This window comes from Microtus oregoni, unplaced genomic scaffold (assembly GCF_018167655.1).
Source record: "Microtus oregoni isolate MIOR12 unplaced genomic scaffold, Mior012 000006F_ref0000085, whole genome shotgun sequence".
NCBI lineage: Eukaryota > Metazoa > Chordata > Mammalia > Rodentia > Cricetidae > Microtus > Microtus oregoni.
In genome coordinates this window covers 29,274,563-29,287,178 of record NW_024543065.1, presented here as the reverse complement: position 1 = coordinate 29,287,178, position 12,616 = coordinate 29,274,563, and the positions used below count along the sequence as shown (strand labels likewise).

Below are 12,616 nucleotides of genomic sequence, written 5' to 3'. Positions count from 1 at the left end.
GGCCTCCTATTGCACGGTTTGTTTTACAACACGTGTCTGGAGTTTTACACTTTTGGAAAGTAAGAAGAAAAGTTTTCCCACCATGTCTTTAGCTAAGAGGACGGAACAGAATGAACAAACTTGCTCCCATTCACATACTGTCTTGGTGAAATTCTGATTTAACCTCCCCACCCCCACCCCCAAGGATTCCCTTCATTTCCTCTACCAGCAACAGTATCATGGAGACACTCCTTGCTTAAAGCACAGCCCACAGAACACCACATAGTTAGTGGTCTGGAAAGGGGTGTAGGGATAAATAGATCTGGGCTTCTCTTAGCCTCCTTATTATTGGGTCGCTGAAGGTTTTCCAAGGTCTACTGCAAATTTCGGGACCCAGCCAGAGGGCTTGGGACTCCCGAGCTGGATGCACCTGGATATGTTCCCAAGGCTACTGAAAAAAAAAATCACTGTAACTGAAAATGGCTCCCTCGGTTTCCATCCCCCCCCCCCCCCCTTAAACTTGAAACCTTGCTAAGAGTCCCAGGTGTTACTCTCCGATCCCCGCCCCAGGGTTCCAGCCCCTCACCAGGAACCCTAACAGGGCAAGTTCCCTCAGACCTCCTGAATGGCTTGGGGTAGAAGGCTACTAGGAGTAGGAGGAGCCAGGTACTGCTTTCCTTCGCAACCCTCCCCCCGCTTCGTGTAAGGAAGACTTGTTTTCCAGGGCACATTCACAAATATTTGGAATTCGGTGCGTACGAAACAAATTATGCTAAAATGCAAAACAGGTTTCACAGAGGTGTTCAGCCCTCCGGAGTATGCTCCCAGATATCTTTAATTCGACACTTAAGAGACAAAACAATGCTAAAATGTAAATGAGGCAATGCAATACTCAGAATGAACCCCACTTGATAGGCCAAACTGAGATTTTAATGAAAAGCTTACTCATACCCCCACATCGATTTCATTCTATCTTTTAAGTACTTAAAAATGTGTAATTTAAAATTCCACCACTGTCATAATGAATACTCTATAATAACCAGCCGTGGAACAATGGGCACCCCCATATCACATTGTGTCAGGTAATTACAAAGTGGAGCGGCATGGGAAAACTGAGCCAGGAACGTCGAGGTGTCCCTTTGCAGTGTGTATGAGCATTCAGAGCTGTGAGTCTCTGGCGCCTGATCAAATGGTTCACACCAATGCCTCAACCCAAAAGACCGGGACAGGCGCAGTCGACCTTGGCCCAGGGCGTGGACAGAGGCGGCCCAACAGGAGACGCGTGAAAGCTGGAGATCTGGGCTCTGGAACCCGCAGATTCGAGTCTCCTGGAAGAGTGTGGAACCCAGCGGAGAGGAGAGGGTCCTGCTGGGCGTGGCGAGGGCGTGGGGTTCCTGGAGGGAGGGTTCCTGCGCGGGATCCTGGGCGCACAGCAGTACCCACTAAGCCCAACCCTTTCTATTAAAGCTCAGGGCATGATGAGGGTGCACGGGGGGTCACCGGGTAAAGATGCTACTTTGTAACAGTGCCTAAGAGTGCGCGTGGGGCCGAGGGGGAAGGGAGAGAGAACGAGAAAGAAAGAAATCAGGGAGGTTGAAGGTTGAGTTGTCCTACTTCTAAGTCTTTCTCAGGAAGAAGAAAGCTTCCTGGCAAACAGTCTGAGGGCGCGCCGCGCTGGGGACCCCTCTAAGGAATATTCAGCCTCCACGCATTCTGCCGTGGCCCCCGGGGCAGGACACTCGAGTCTGAGCGGTGGGTCCGGTCTGTGTTTCACTCGGCTACTCGGCGCTGCAATCCCGGGGCCGAGTGTTCGCTTTGCTTTCAGGTCTCTGCTCCCTTCCACTGCTCAATCTCCACCCTTCACCCCAGTACGTTTTGCCTTAACGGCCTCTAGGTCAGACTCCGAAGCCAACTCTGAGCCCACGGGAGCCCACGTCACGGAGTTCAGGAGCAGGTAGGGGGTCTGCCAGTCGCTGCAGCGCAGGGATTGTCGCGGGGAGGCGACGGCTACGAGGAGTGCCGGTGCCCGGCGCCCAGGAGCAGGCGGCCGCCAGCAGCCCCCGAAGAGGCACAGCAGCGGCGTCTACAGCGACCGGGAAGCCACGCCCGCTCGCGAGCGGGGGGCTGGCCCAGTACTCCCCCCATCCTCCCCTCCCTCGGACCCCTCCCCGCGCGGTCCCTCCCTCCGCCCGCGGCTCGGCTCGCGGGAGGCGCAGGGCACCGGGGCTGGCGCGCTCTCCCGGGCGCACACACATATCCACGCACGCACGCCCAGAGCAGCTGTCTCCGCCGTGGCCGGCGCTCCTCTCGCCCATGCGGACGGACAGAGCTCAGGAAGATGGCTGACGACTCCGTGGGGCCCCGAGGATGCAGCCCGGAGGCGGCGGGAGCGGGAGCGGCGGAGGCGGCACCGGTAGCGGCGGCAGCAGGAGCGGCGGCGGCGGCGGCAGGAGCGGCGGCGGCGGCATCCCCGAGACTCCCCGGGCTACCCTTCCCCGTGACGGCCACTGACGGTCTCCGCCGCTAGAAGAGACCCCCGCTCCTCCCTCGCCTGCCTCCCCCTCCCAGCCCCGGACCCGCCAGCACCGCTACCTCCGCCAGCGTTGCCACCATCAGCACCACCTCCACCTCCGCCACCGCCACCGCTACCGCCACCACCACCACCGCCGGCGGCGGCAGCAGCCATTTCATCTCCACAGAAACCAGACACAAAAACATGGCAGAAATGGAGAAAGAAGGGAGACCTCCGGAAAATAAAAGGAGCCGGAAACCGGCTCACCCCGTGAAGAGGGAGATCAACGAGGAGATGAAGGTATTTTAGGACTCCGCGGCCGGGGAGACCGAGCTCTTTCTTCCGTCCGTTCCCTTCGGGCTGTGTAGGCTTGGGGGGGGGGGGGGCGACAGGGGCGCGCTTGTCAGTTTCTATCGGGTCCCCGGGACGCCTCAGCTCCTCCTCCAGGTGCAAAACCTAGGCCAACTCACGAGCTGCATCCCCGAAATCTGCCAACCTCAGATCTGATGGGGGCGGGGGAACATATACTATTTAACCTCACAAACCCTAGATTAGTGCAGATGTTTCAGGGTGAGGGTACCGGACCCCAGTGGCCAGTGGGCATGGCGCAGTGGCTTTCGCAATGGTCAGTGTAGTCTTTCTTTCCTTTTCGGAAATGAGCCTCCGGACCCCTCCAAAGTTAAGAGCTGCCGAGATGGGGCACTGGGATACCTGGATTCCACCCCTCTTCCCAGTTCGTCCCCAAGCTCAATGATCCCTCTTTGCTCCAACTCGCCAGTTGCGGCCGTGTAGCTGTCAGTGCTCGAGGCTTGGGCCGGAGTGGTTCGGGTCAGCGACAGTACAGCCAGCGGGCTCGCGTCTGCCGCCCCCGGCCGCTCGTCTCCGCCGCTGCCCCGGGTCTCCAGCTCGCCTCTGTATGCCTCACTTTCCCGTTAGCAGATCGGGCAAGCCCGGCTGAAAGCCAGCTGTCTGAGGGGCGGCCTTCACAGCCGCCTACCCATTGTTCACGAAGGCCAGCCCAGAGTCCTCTCTACGAGGCCGGGCTCCCTGCCAGGCCAGCGGTGCTCCAGAGGTGGCGAGCGCAGCCTCCTGGCGCTCCAGCTGTTCGCGCTGAAGCCTGAGAACATCGTTCAGCTTGGACCCCTCTTCACCCCACTTCTTTATCTTCCTCAAAGTTGTGCGTTTTGCCTGAGCGAGGATTTTTATTTTGTGTGAATTTGACGAGTTTCACAATTTTTTTTTAAAAAAAAAAACCCTTTATGTATATAGTTTTGTTTCTATGACTTAACAAAAAAAAAAGTATAAGGCTTGCTTTTTGCGTTTCTTGGTGTTCTCCACTTCTGCACAGAATCCTTAATACAGTCAGGTGACTTGGTCATTTTTGGTTACGTTTGTATTTGAAAGGCAAACTGGTTAAAAATGGTATGGGACTAATTCACTGTTATTGCGTTTTGGCGTCTTCTTGGTTATAACAAGCCTATTTAGGGAGAGTGCCTCGGTGAAGCCCATGCTCAGAAAGGGCAAACACAGCTTATGCCGTTTGTGTAACTAGGTGTCTGACGGTTGCTTTATCCCTCTCTCGGAAGTCTCACCAGTATTCCGCATTTTGGAAGTAAGGCTGTTATTTCGGGGGGTGAAGAATTTTTATCTGGAAGAAGAAGGTATCCGTCTGGAAAAGTAAAGCTTTGCTTTGAAAATTAGTACCATCCCCTGTAACAGAAGCCACCATTGATTCCAATGATAGGCAGTGAAAGGAAGGAAGGGAGGGAGGAAAGAGAGAGAGAGAAAAGGAGAGAGAGACAGAGAGAGAGAGAGAGAGAGAGAGAGACGGAGACAGAGACAGAGAGAGAAAGAAGGAAGGAAGGAAGGAAGGAGAAAGGAATAAAGAAAAGTTGTTTTCTCCTCTCCATGAGGCAGAGTGTGCCCTGCAGTTCTGGCCCTTCCCGCTTGTCCTGTGTTTCTACATTACTTTCCGTGTCGTTTTAAATGAACAGTGGGGCCCGACAAGAGAAGGCCACTAGGAAATCACAGATAGCTCTGGCCCTTTCAAATGCTGCCTAATGCCCTCTATATGGATGGCAGCTTTTAAGTTTCATAGGTTCTAGAATTACAAATTAGCTAATTTTAATCAAAACATGTGAAACGTTATCCCGGCTGGATATAAAGGCTGACTGTGCTCAGTGCTTGGGGCTGGTGCTGTTGGCTTTGGCTGCGGGCGCACTCAGTGGTTTGGGAGATAGTTGTCCTTCTACAGTATAACAGATGTTTGTCTGAACTAGTGAGGAAGAAACAAAAACAACATTGTGTGGAGGGGGAAAATTACACAGTTTTCAGCCCATGCTGCAAGACTGAGTGTGGGGTTAGCCTGGATGCACAGAATTTCCTCTTTTAAAAATGTTATTTTTTTTTCTCCAGACTGCTTCTACTATTTGGAGTCTTAATCCTTGTTTCAATCTGTAGCATTAAATGAGAAGTTTTATTTCCTTTTTATTTCTTTTCTTTTCTTTTTTTTTAAAGCAACACATGATTCAATTGTGGCATTTTTCCCTCTAGTTTGGAACAATATGAAAGACCCTGGCAACATTCAATCATGTCCATGTATACCATTCCAGGGTGTCTAGTGGTTTTATAAGCATTCTTCTAATATAACATCACCCCCCCCCCAAATATCCTTACTTAAAAAGTAGATTCTCAAAGTCACCGAGTTATTTTGAACTCATTAATATTTTTTTCTGATTTTAATATTAATCACCACCCCAACAAAGCCCCTCCCTATTCCTCATGGTATTATTATCCCTTCAGCTTCCTGAGCTGAAGTGTAGGGTAACATAACAAGTTGGTTGCCCTGTATAAAAATGTGTGCAACAAAATGTCATCGAGAACACAATGTAGCCTTGTACAGCTTCATATCAGTGCCGCTGGGGCAGCCTGGCTGTATTTGCCTTCATCTGAAGAGCTTTCATCTGGACCAGTGTAAACTAAGCCCTGGTAAGTAATCACTGCCCAGCAGAGAGAAAGGAATGTATACAGCTAGCGGGGCCTAAGCTGTAAAAACGGAAACCTGAGCTCCCACCTCGGATCGCATATCAAGGCTTGAAGGTAGGGGAAATGAAAGGGGAAAGAGGAGAGAGGAATGGAAAAGTCAGCCTGGGAAGTGGAGGATCAGGAGGAGGCCCCCCTTGGGGTGATTTGGCCCGGGGATTAGGGAATTTTATCGTGGTGTACAGTGACCTACTCAGGTTTCAACACTGCCTGGATTGAGTTGCTTCTCTGTGAGCTGAAAGAAAAGGAACTGGTGTGTATGAGATTTTTTTTTTCTCCTCTGGGTAATAGAAAGGACACTGGTACAAGTGTCTATTTTAAGTGCGGCAAATGGGGAGTGATGAGAATGGCCAGCAGAACTGCCTCACCCAGAGACTTTCTTCAAGATTTCCTAAGCATGACAAGCACACGGTAGTTAAAACTGGCTGGGGTTTAGCTGACACCAGCGATGGCAGTGGAGGTGGTCTTCATGTGGCGGGGAGCTAATGCTGGTTGCTGTCTCACTAGATCGGATATCAAGTTGCATTTTCCTTATCACTGGTTTAATGGATATGGCAGTTGTAACAAATTTAAATTTGATACAATATAATTTTGTGTGTGAAAAGTACACGACTTGGCAAAGCTTGGCTGTGATGTACTTCAGGGGAAATATCTTCCCAGCAGGAATGCGTATCTTATTGTGAGCGTTATGTTTCTTTATCTTTTCTTCTTTTCATCCTAATTTTTCCTGGCTTAAAGAAAAATTGAATGCTGTGCTGACAATTAGTATGCCTTATTAACTAGTGACCAGAAAAGAAGATGTTAAAAAAGATAGCTATCAAAAGGGTTTATTATTATTATTATTATTTTGGCCTTCTAAAATGACTATGGGGACTCTATCTAAGTCAATGAGACCCTGATATATTGACAATCCACGTCACAACACATGGAAGTCAGGATGGAGGGATTCCAGCATATGGAAGAATTAATTAGCATAGGAGTGTTGTATCTTCTAGAACACAGTCGATTGAATATAGAAGCTATGTATTAATGAATATATGCCTAAACTTTCTCTGATCAAGACATGTATTTGTGCACATAAATCTCAGTGAATTGTGATTAGTAGGTCCCAAACAATAGCACAAAACATTCTAAACTGTAAGTAGAGATAATTAGTCAAATTTTTTCTTTTTAAAACTCTTTGACAAAACTAATGTGATCAGATTAGGCACTCTGGCCTGGAAACCTCTTAAACAACCCATTATTCCCTCACTTACAATGTTTGGTTTCTTTATCAAGTACTCAACTACAGGGTCATTTGTGTAAAATGTCACAAGGTCTCACCCTTGCTGAAGGTTTTTGCCCACAAATAGCGTCAAAAGCTAATTTGTGCCTAAAATTATACCTTGATCCTGCTTCCCACAGCCCGAGGTGTGCGCATCTGTTAGTGTTAGCAGGAAACCTTCCTTAGGGATTGCCTAGTTTGTTCTCTGATGGTCTCTGTGCGGCTTTAGAAATGGCCTCTGTTGACCGCAGGGACAGTAAAACAAGGTGCAGAACTGATGAGAGGAATAACTTGGATGTTCAAGAAGAAAATGAGAGAAATGAGAGTATGGGTTGGAAAAGCCTGTGTGCTGAAGGCTGACATGAACTTAGGGCCAAGGCAAGCACATCTTAAGTCTTAGTGTCAGTTACAGAACGCCCTAGGAACTTAGTACCGGCCTTGGGACCAGATCCCACGCAAGCCCTTCAGGCGTCTATCAGGCTGAGCAGGAGCCACAGGTGTGCTTTGTGACTGGGCTGATCCCCTGAGCAGGTAAGTCAGGCTTGGCCCCAGCCTCTGGGGCGCAGCAGAGTAGGGGTGTTGCTGAGCCTTTGACTTTACTCTGAGGGATCCAGGCTACAGCCATCTCCTGATGGGTGCAACAAGGGCTCAGAGAGCTACGTGCCCTGCTCTGGGAGGAAGGGAGCTTCTAGAAGAGTCTCCATGGGTGACCTGTCGAGCATGGTGGAGAGTGAAATGCCCTTCTCCAAGCCTTACACAACTTGTAGGGTTCAAATACTAGGAAATGGAAAGGAACCACTCCACTTCCTCCCAAATCTGAAATAAACATTTGAAATAGAAGAAAATGAGTCTGACAGACTCGTTCCCTTCTGTGTTTCCTGCCTCTGCGCTTGCCAAGCCCCGCTCCAAGGAGCCAAGCCCTGCTTTTCTTGTGTGAAAGACAGACTTATAGGAACCAAGAGGTAACAGAATTTTAAGGAAAGTCAAAAACAGAGCTTCCACGAAGAGTAAATATTAGTGAGCATGAGCGACTCTCTAAACGGAGATCCCAGAGAAAGGCCAGACTCTGTAGATCTTGACGTCTGAGGAAATGTCCATTTGACTTATTGAGGCTTTACACTTCTTTTTGGAAAAGAAAATGTTAGAACAGAAAAACGAGAAGGTGAATCATAAATAGCACTCCTGCTGGCTAAAACTTCCTCTTTGGGGCTGAGATGCCTGCCGCACTTGCTCTTTCTAATGAAATCCTTGACTATTTCCCTGAAAGAGAAGGTATATTACAGTGTAAAAGGAGGGAGAAAATAGATCCCTTTTTAAAAATAGTGCCAGTTGAAACACTATGCATGGAAGCTCACGTGAACAAGGTCTGCTGGATGTTTATTTTAGGGGCTGTAGACAGACAGACGGTCATTAGTCTCTCTCATCTAAGCGAAAGCCTGGGGCACAAGGTACTGAGTGAAGGCCAGTGACTCCGTCCGGCACAGGCCGGGAAATGATGCAACAAGTTTTGGTGATTTTTTTTTAAGGCTACTTTTGCAGCTGTGATAAGACACAGCTGCATGCAGCTGTACACCTGCCATGCCTGCCGCTGTGCCAGGGAGGGCCAGTATCCACAGTTTCGCAGCATTCCTGTGACCCTTTTAGGGCAGTTGATGTCTTGGCAGCAAAGTAAAATGGGGCACGTGATTGTTTGCCGTCCATCTCTTGGAAAAACACAGATTTCATATGTGGCAGCACATGATTTGGGTTTCCTATGACAATTGGATAGCCATCGGGTTTGGAATATATCAGCAGAAGAGTAAGACCGTCCTCAGCTGTTCTCAGTGGCTCTCTGCGTTATGATGCATCCCTTGCATTAAGATCAGCATGGAGATGTATGATGACAGTGCTGCAAAGTGGCCCAAAATAGAGCACAGGGATCGTCTCTAAAGGACCTGAAGCCAGGAAGCTGCAGCCAGACCCAACTAGGAGAGCTCAGGGTAGGAAATCCATACCTCGAGTGCTAATCAGACCACGCTTTGCTAGTTTGTGCCTGGTGATGGCCTCCTAATCCCTCATCAGTGGGAGTCTTTCTTATGTCATCTGACCCAGTGGGACTATAAATATGAAAGCACTTTGTAATTGGCAAGGGGCTCTTTACACATCTCGTCTGCTCTATCTAAATTCCATCCCCTGACCTTTTTCTTAGTATAACCATAAAATAAAACTAGTCCACTGGGTCTGTGTTACGAGAGACAACTTAGACTCAGCTCTGGGCCCATGCTGAAACTGCTCTAAGCAAGTTCATTCTTACTTCACTCTGGAATAGAGCAAGGCCCCGGCTTCTCTCCCTTCCCTTATCTCTCTGTCTTAGTACGCCCATTAGGCTTCGAGCATGGACCCCAGAAGTCAGGTGGAACACCTGTGGACATAGCAAGGCAGAGAAAATACTTTCCAAATCTGATCATCATGTTGTTATCCAAAACCAGCCCTAATGGAGAGTCCCAGCACTTCCCTTCCCCAGACCTCTCTTGGCCAGCTTGTGAATTGTTCAGGATTTGGAGTTTCCTTTTCCTTTGAAAGTATCTCCCAAGTGCTCTGTCTTTTTGGGGATACATGTCAGAATGTTGTGAAGTGAAGTAATGTGACTGACAGATTCTTTTTTACTATCATTTAAACTGTGGAGATGACTGATACAGTTGCCTATGAGTGAGATTAAATGTTAATTAATTTTTAATTAAAGTTAGCTTTTTATTTTTTATAAAAGCAGCACAGAGTCACGACAGAAACAGTAGAATGAGTACTAGAAATGGCCAGAGAATGGGGCTGGAGAGATGGTTAGCTGTTAGGAGAACACATTGTTCTCACAGAGAACTAAGTTTCCTTTGAAGCATTCATGTTGGGTGGCTCACAACTGCTTGGAACTACAGTTTCAGAAGATCTGATGCCCTCTTCTGGCCTCCACAGGCACCTGCATGCACATGTGCGTGCGCACACACACACACACACACACACACACACACACACGCACCCCATAAATATAAAAGTAATAAAATAAATATTTGACAAGAAATAGAAAGTAAAACAAAGCTTTAGTTTTCCCACTAGAATAATTACTATGAGCATCATATATTTTATGCTCTTTTCTGTGTGTGGTTTTTTAAAAAAATCAGTTCTCTTTTAAAAATTAGTATATTGTTAATAGCTTTTCAAGTCACTAAAATTTATCTACTGTGTATATTTTAGCGGCAAAATATATCCTATTGTATGATTAAACTGAAGTTTATTTAGCCAGTTTCTAATTGTTTGGCATGTAGGTTTTTTTTTTTCCTAAGGAAACGACACTAAGATAAGTATTCCTGAACATAAATCTTTTTGTACCTATTTTCTTAGGCTAGTTGCTAAAATCGATACAAATAAAATTACCAAGTCAAGTGGTATTTAAATATTTAAGGCTTTTAACTTATGAAGTCAAATTACCCTTTCTAAAAGTTGTAGGAATTAGAGTTCTGTTTAGAAGTAAGAGAGTGCTCACTAGAGTTGTCATTATCTTTGAAGAAAATGGAGACAGGGTTTCACGTAGCCTAGGCTACCTCAACCTCATTATGTAGCCGAGCTTGGCCCTGAGTTTCTGATCCTCTACAGTGCTGGGATTATAGGCATGTGTCACAATATCCAGTTTATGCAGTGCTGGGGAACCAGCTCAGGGCTTTGTGCATGGGAGGGGAGCATCTACCAACTGAGCTGCAATTCTAGCCCTGAACTTTGACATTTGTATAAGACTTCTAGCTGAATGAGAGTGTCAAAGAAATGTCATTGGAATTAAGATTCAACAAGAATTGCACGCACGCACGCACACACACACACACACACACACACAGAGTTTGCTAGTATCAAAACAGCTTGGAAGGTGGAAAGAGCAGCTGGAGAAATGTCTTAGTGTGTAAAACTGCAAGTTTTAGAACCTGAATTCAGATCCCCAGAACCCAAATAAAACTGCAGGTTGCAGCACGCATGCCTGTAACCTCAGCTCTGAAGAGCCTCAGGGGCAGATATAGGACTCACGGGGTTTTATAGGTGCCAAATCCAATTGAATTGGTGATCTCCAGATTTAGTGAGAGAACCTATCTCAAAAGAAACCCTGTGGAGAAGCAATTGAGGGCACTCCAGCTTCCTCCTGTTCTCCAAACACGCATGCACATGCGCTTACATACAGGTGCATGTGTGTGGACGAGCACACACACACACACACACACACACACACACACACACGAATAAAAGAAAGACAAAAAAAGGAATGAAGAAACAGGGAAATTTCTTCCTACATATCTATGACCTAGCTGCTATTTAACTCTATGAGAGCTGCCTTTTGACTAAGTGATAGGACTGCGATCTTTTCCTCGGAGCCCCGGAGAAAAAGGGAGGGAAATCAGAGAGCATAAGAAAGAGATGGGGTGGTTATTGGAAAGACAAAGCACTCAGCCCCATGTGATGTCAAAAGTTGCACAAGGAGAAGATTCAGTTTTAGCTGTGAATTTTGAACATCCCATCTCCAACAATACCGCTGATTAAGGAGAGTGGAGGCCAACAATCCACTCCAAATGCAGCAAAATTTCAACAGAGGCAGATGCATTGATAACACTGACATTCCATGGTACGATTTCTTTGTAAGGTCTTGACTGACCCAGGAGGTAAATTGGCCTCTTTGCCGCTGCATCTACAGTAGAATTAAGCTTGGCATAAGAATCAGAAGATTAGGGCCGGGTGGTGGTGGTGCACTTCTTTGAGCCCAGCACTTGGGAGGTAGAGGCAGGCAGATCTCAGTGAGTATGAGGCCAGTCTGTTCTACAAAGTGAGCTCTAGGACAACCAGGACTGTTACACAGAGAAACCCTGTCTTGAAACACCAAAATAAATAAATAAACAAACAAATAAATGAATGAATCAGAAGATTAGTTTCAACAATGTGGATGCCTAAACAAGACTTGCATAATGACATCACCAGGAACAAGGCCCCACCCCTAAGTGAAGAGCTCCCTGCAGTTAATGGCTGCTGAGATGGGGAGAAGCAGTCTTCTCCAGAGATAAGTCCTCTGATATTGTCCAATCCAGTGACATATGCACAATAGCAAAATGGACTCAGTGATGTGTGCATGCATGTGTGGGTGTTGATGCATGTTTATATATGTAACAATAATACAGAAGAGGTAATACATTTGAGGAGGTGTTTTGGGGGCACTGGAAGAGTTGGAGGGGGAAGAGAGAGGGGTGGAAATGGTGTAAATATAGTACTCACATCTGAAATTAAGAAAAATTAAGTTAGAGAAAAAAGAATGGGAAGACCTCTATTTCGGTTTGATGCTCCATGATCTTCTATGCTCTGATTTTCTGCCGTCAAATAAGGATTTCACCTCAGTTCACCAGGAATTTATTGTGGAAACCCAGCTCGCAGGCCGGTCGAAAGGAACACAGATGTAAATGTCGTGGAAATACTGCAAAGTGCTCTAAGACTTAGAAATTAGCATTTTAATTTTAGTGACCTATTTTTCAAACTCAAATTGGACCACATAGTATGAGAGAGGATTTTTGTGCCTCTTCCAAAGACAAGAAAACAGTCTGCAGAATATAATTCAGTTGCCAAAACATTGCAGTTTTGGCCCATTTTGGTGGTTCCTGAGAGCAACGATAAAGTATTTGAAATAAGGACTGCTCAGTAGAGTTTATGCTTGTGTGGTCACCATCGTTCTGGCATTTATTTGCAAAAACTGCTTTGTTTTTCCACATAAGTAGAAGTTCCATGATTTCATATAATTCTAAAGCTAGGAGGGACTTCTAAAGCAA

General features: G+C 47.0%; 1 protein-coding gene and 1 pseudogene across 2 annotated transcripts in view; one reads left to right on the top strand and one right to left on the bottom strand.

Moving 5' to 3' along the window:
• Positions 1 to 1,029: 1,029 nt before the first annotated feature.
• LOC121449305 lies at positions 1,030 to 2,670 on the bottom strand (annotated as a pseudogene).
• Positions 2,025 to 12,616, top strand: part of LOC121449555 (sine oculis binding protein homolog) — a 167,961-nt gene continuing 157,369 nt past the window's right edge. For both annotated transcript variants that reach the window (XM_041654069.1, XM_041654068.1), the window contains exon 1: positions 2,025 to 2,791. In XM_041654069.1, coding sequence (XP_041510003.1) covers positions 2,696 to 2,791 — 96 coding nt within the window. In that variant the 5' untranslated portion in view covers positions 2,025 to 2,695. The remainder of the gene's footprint in view (positions 2,792 to 12,616) is intronic.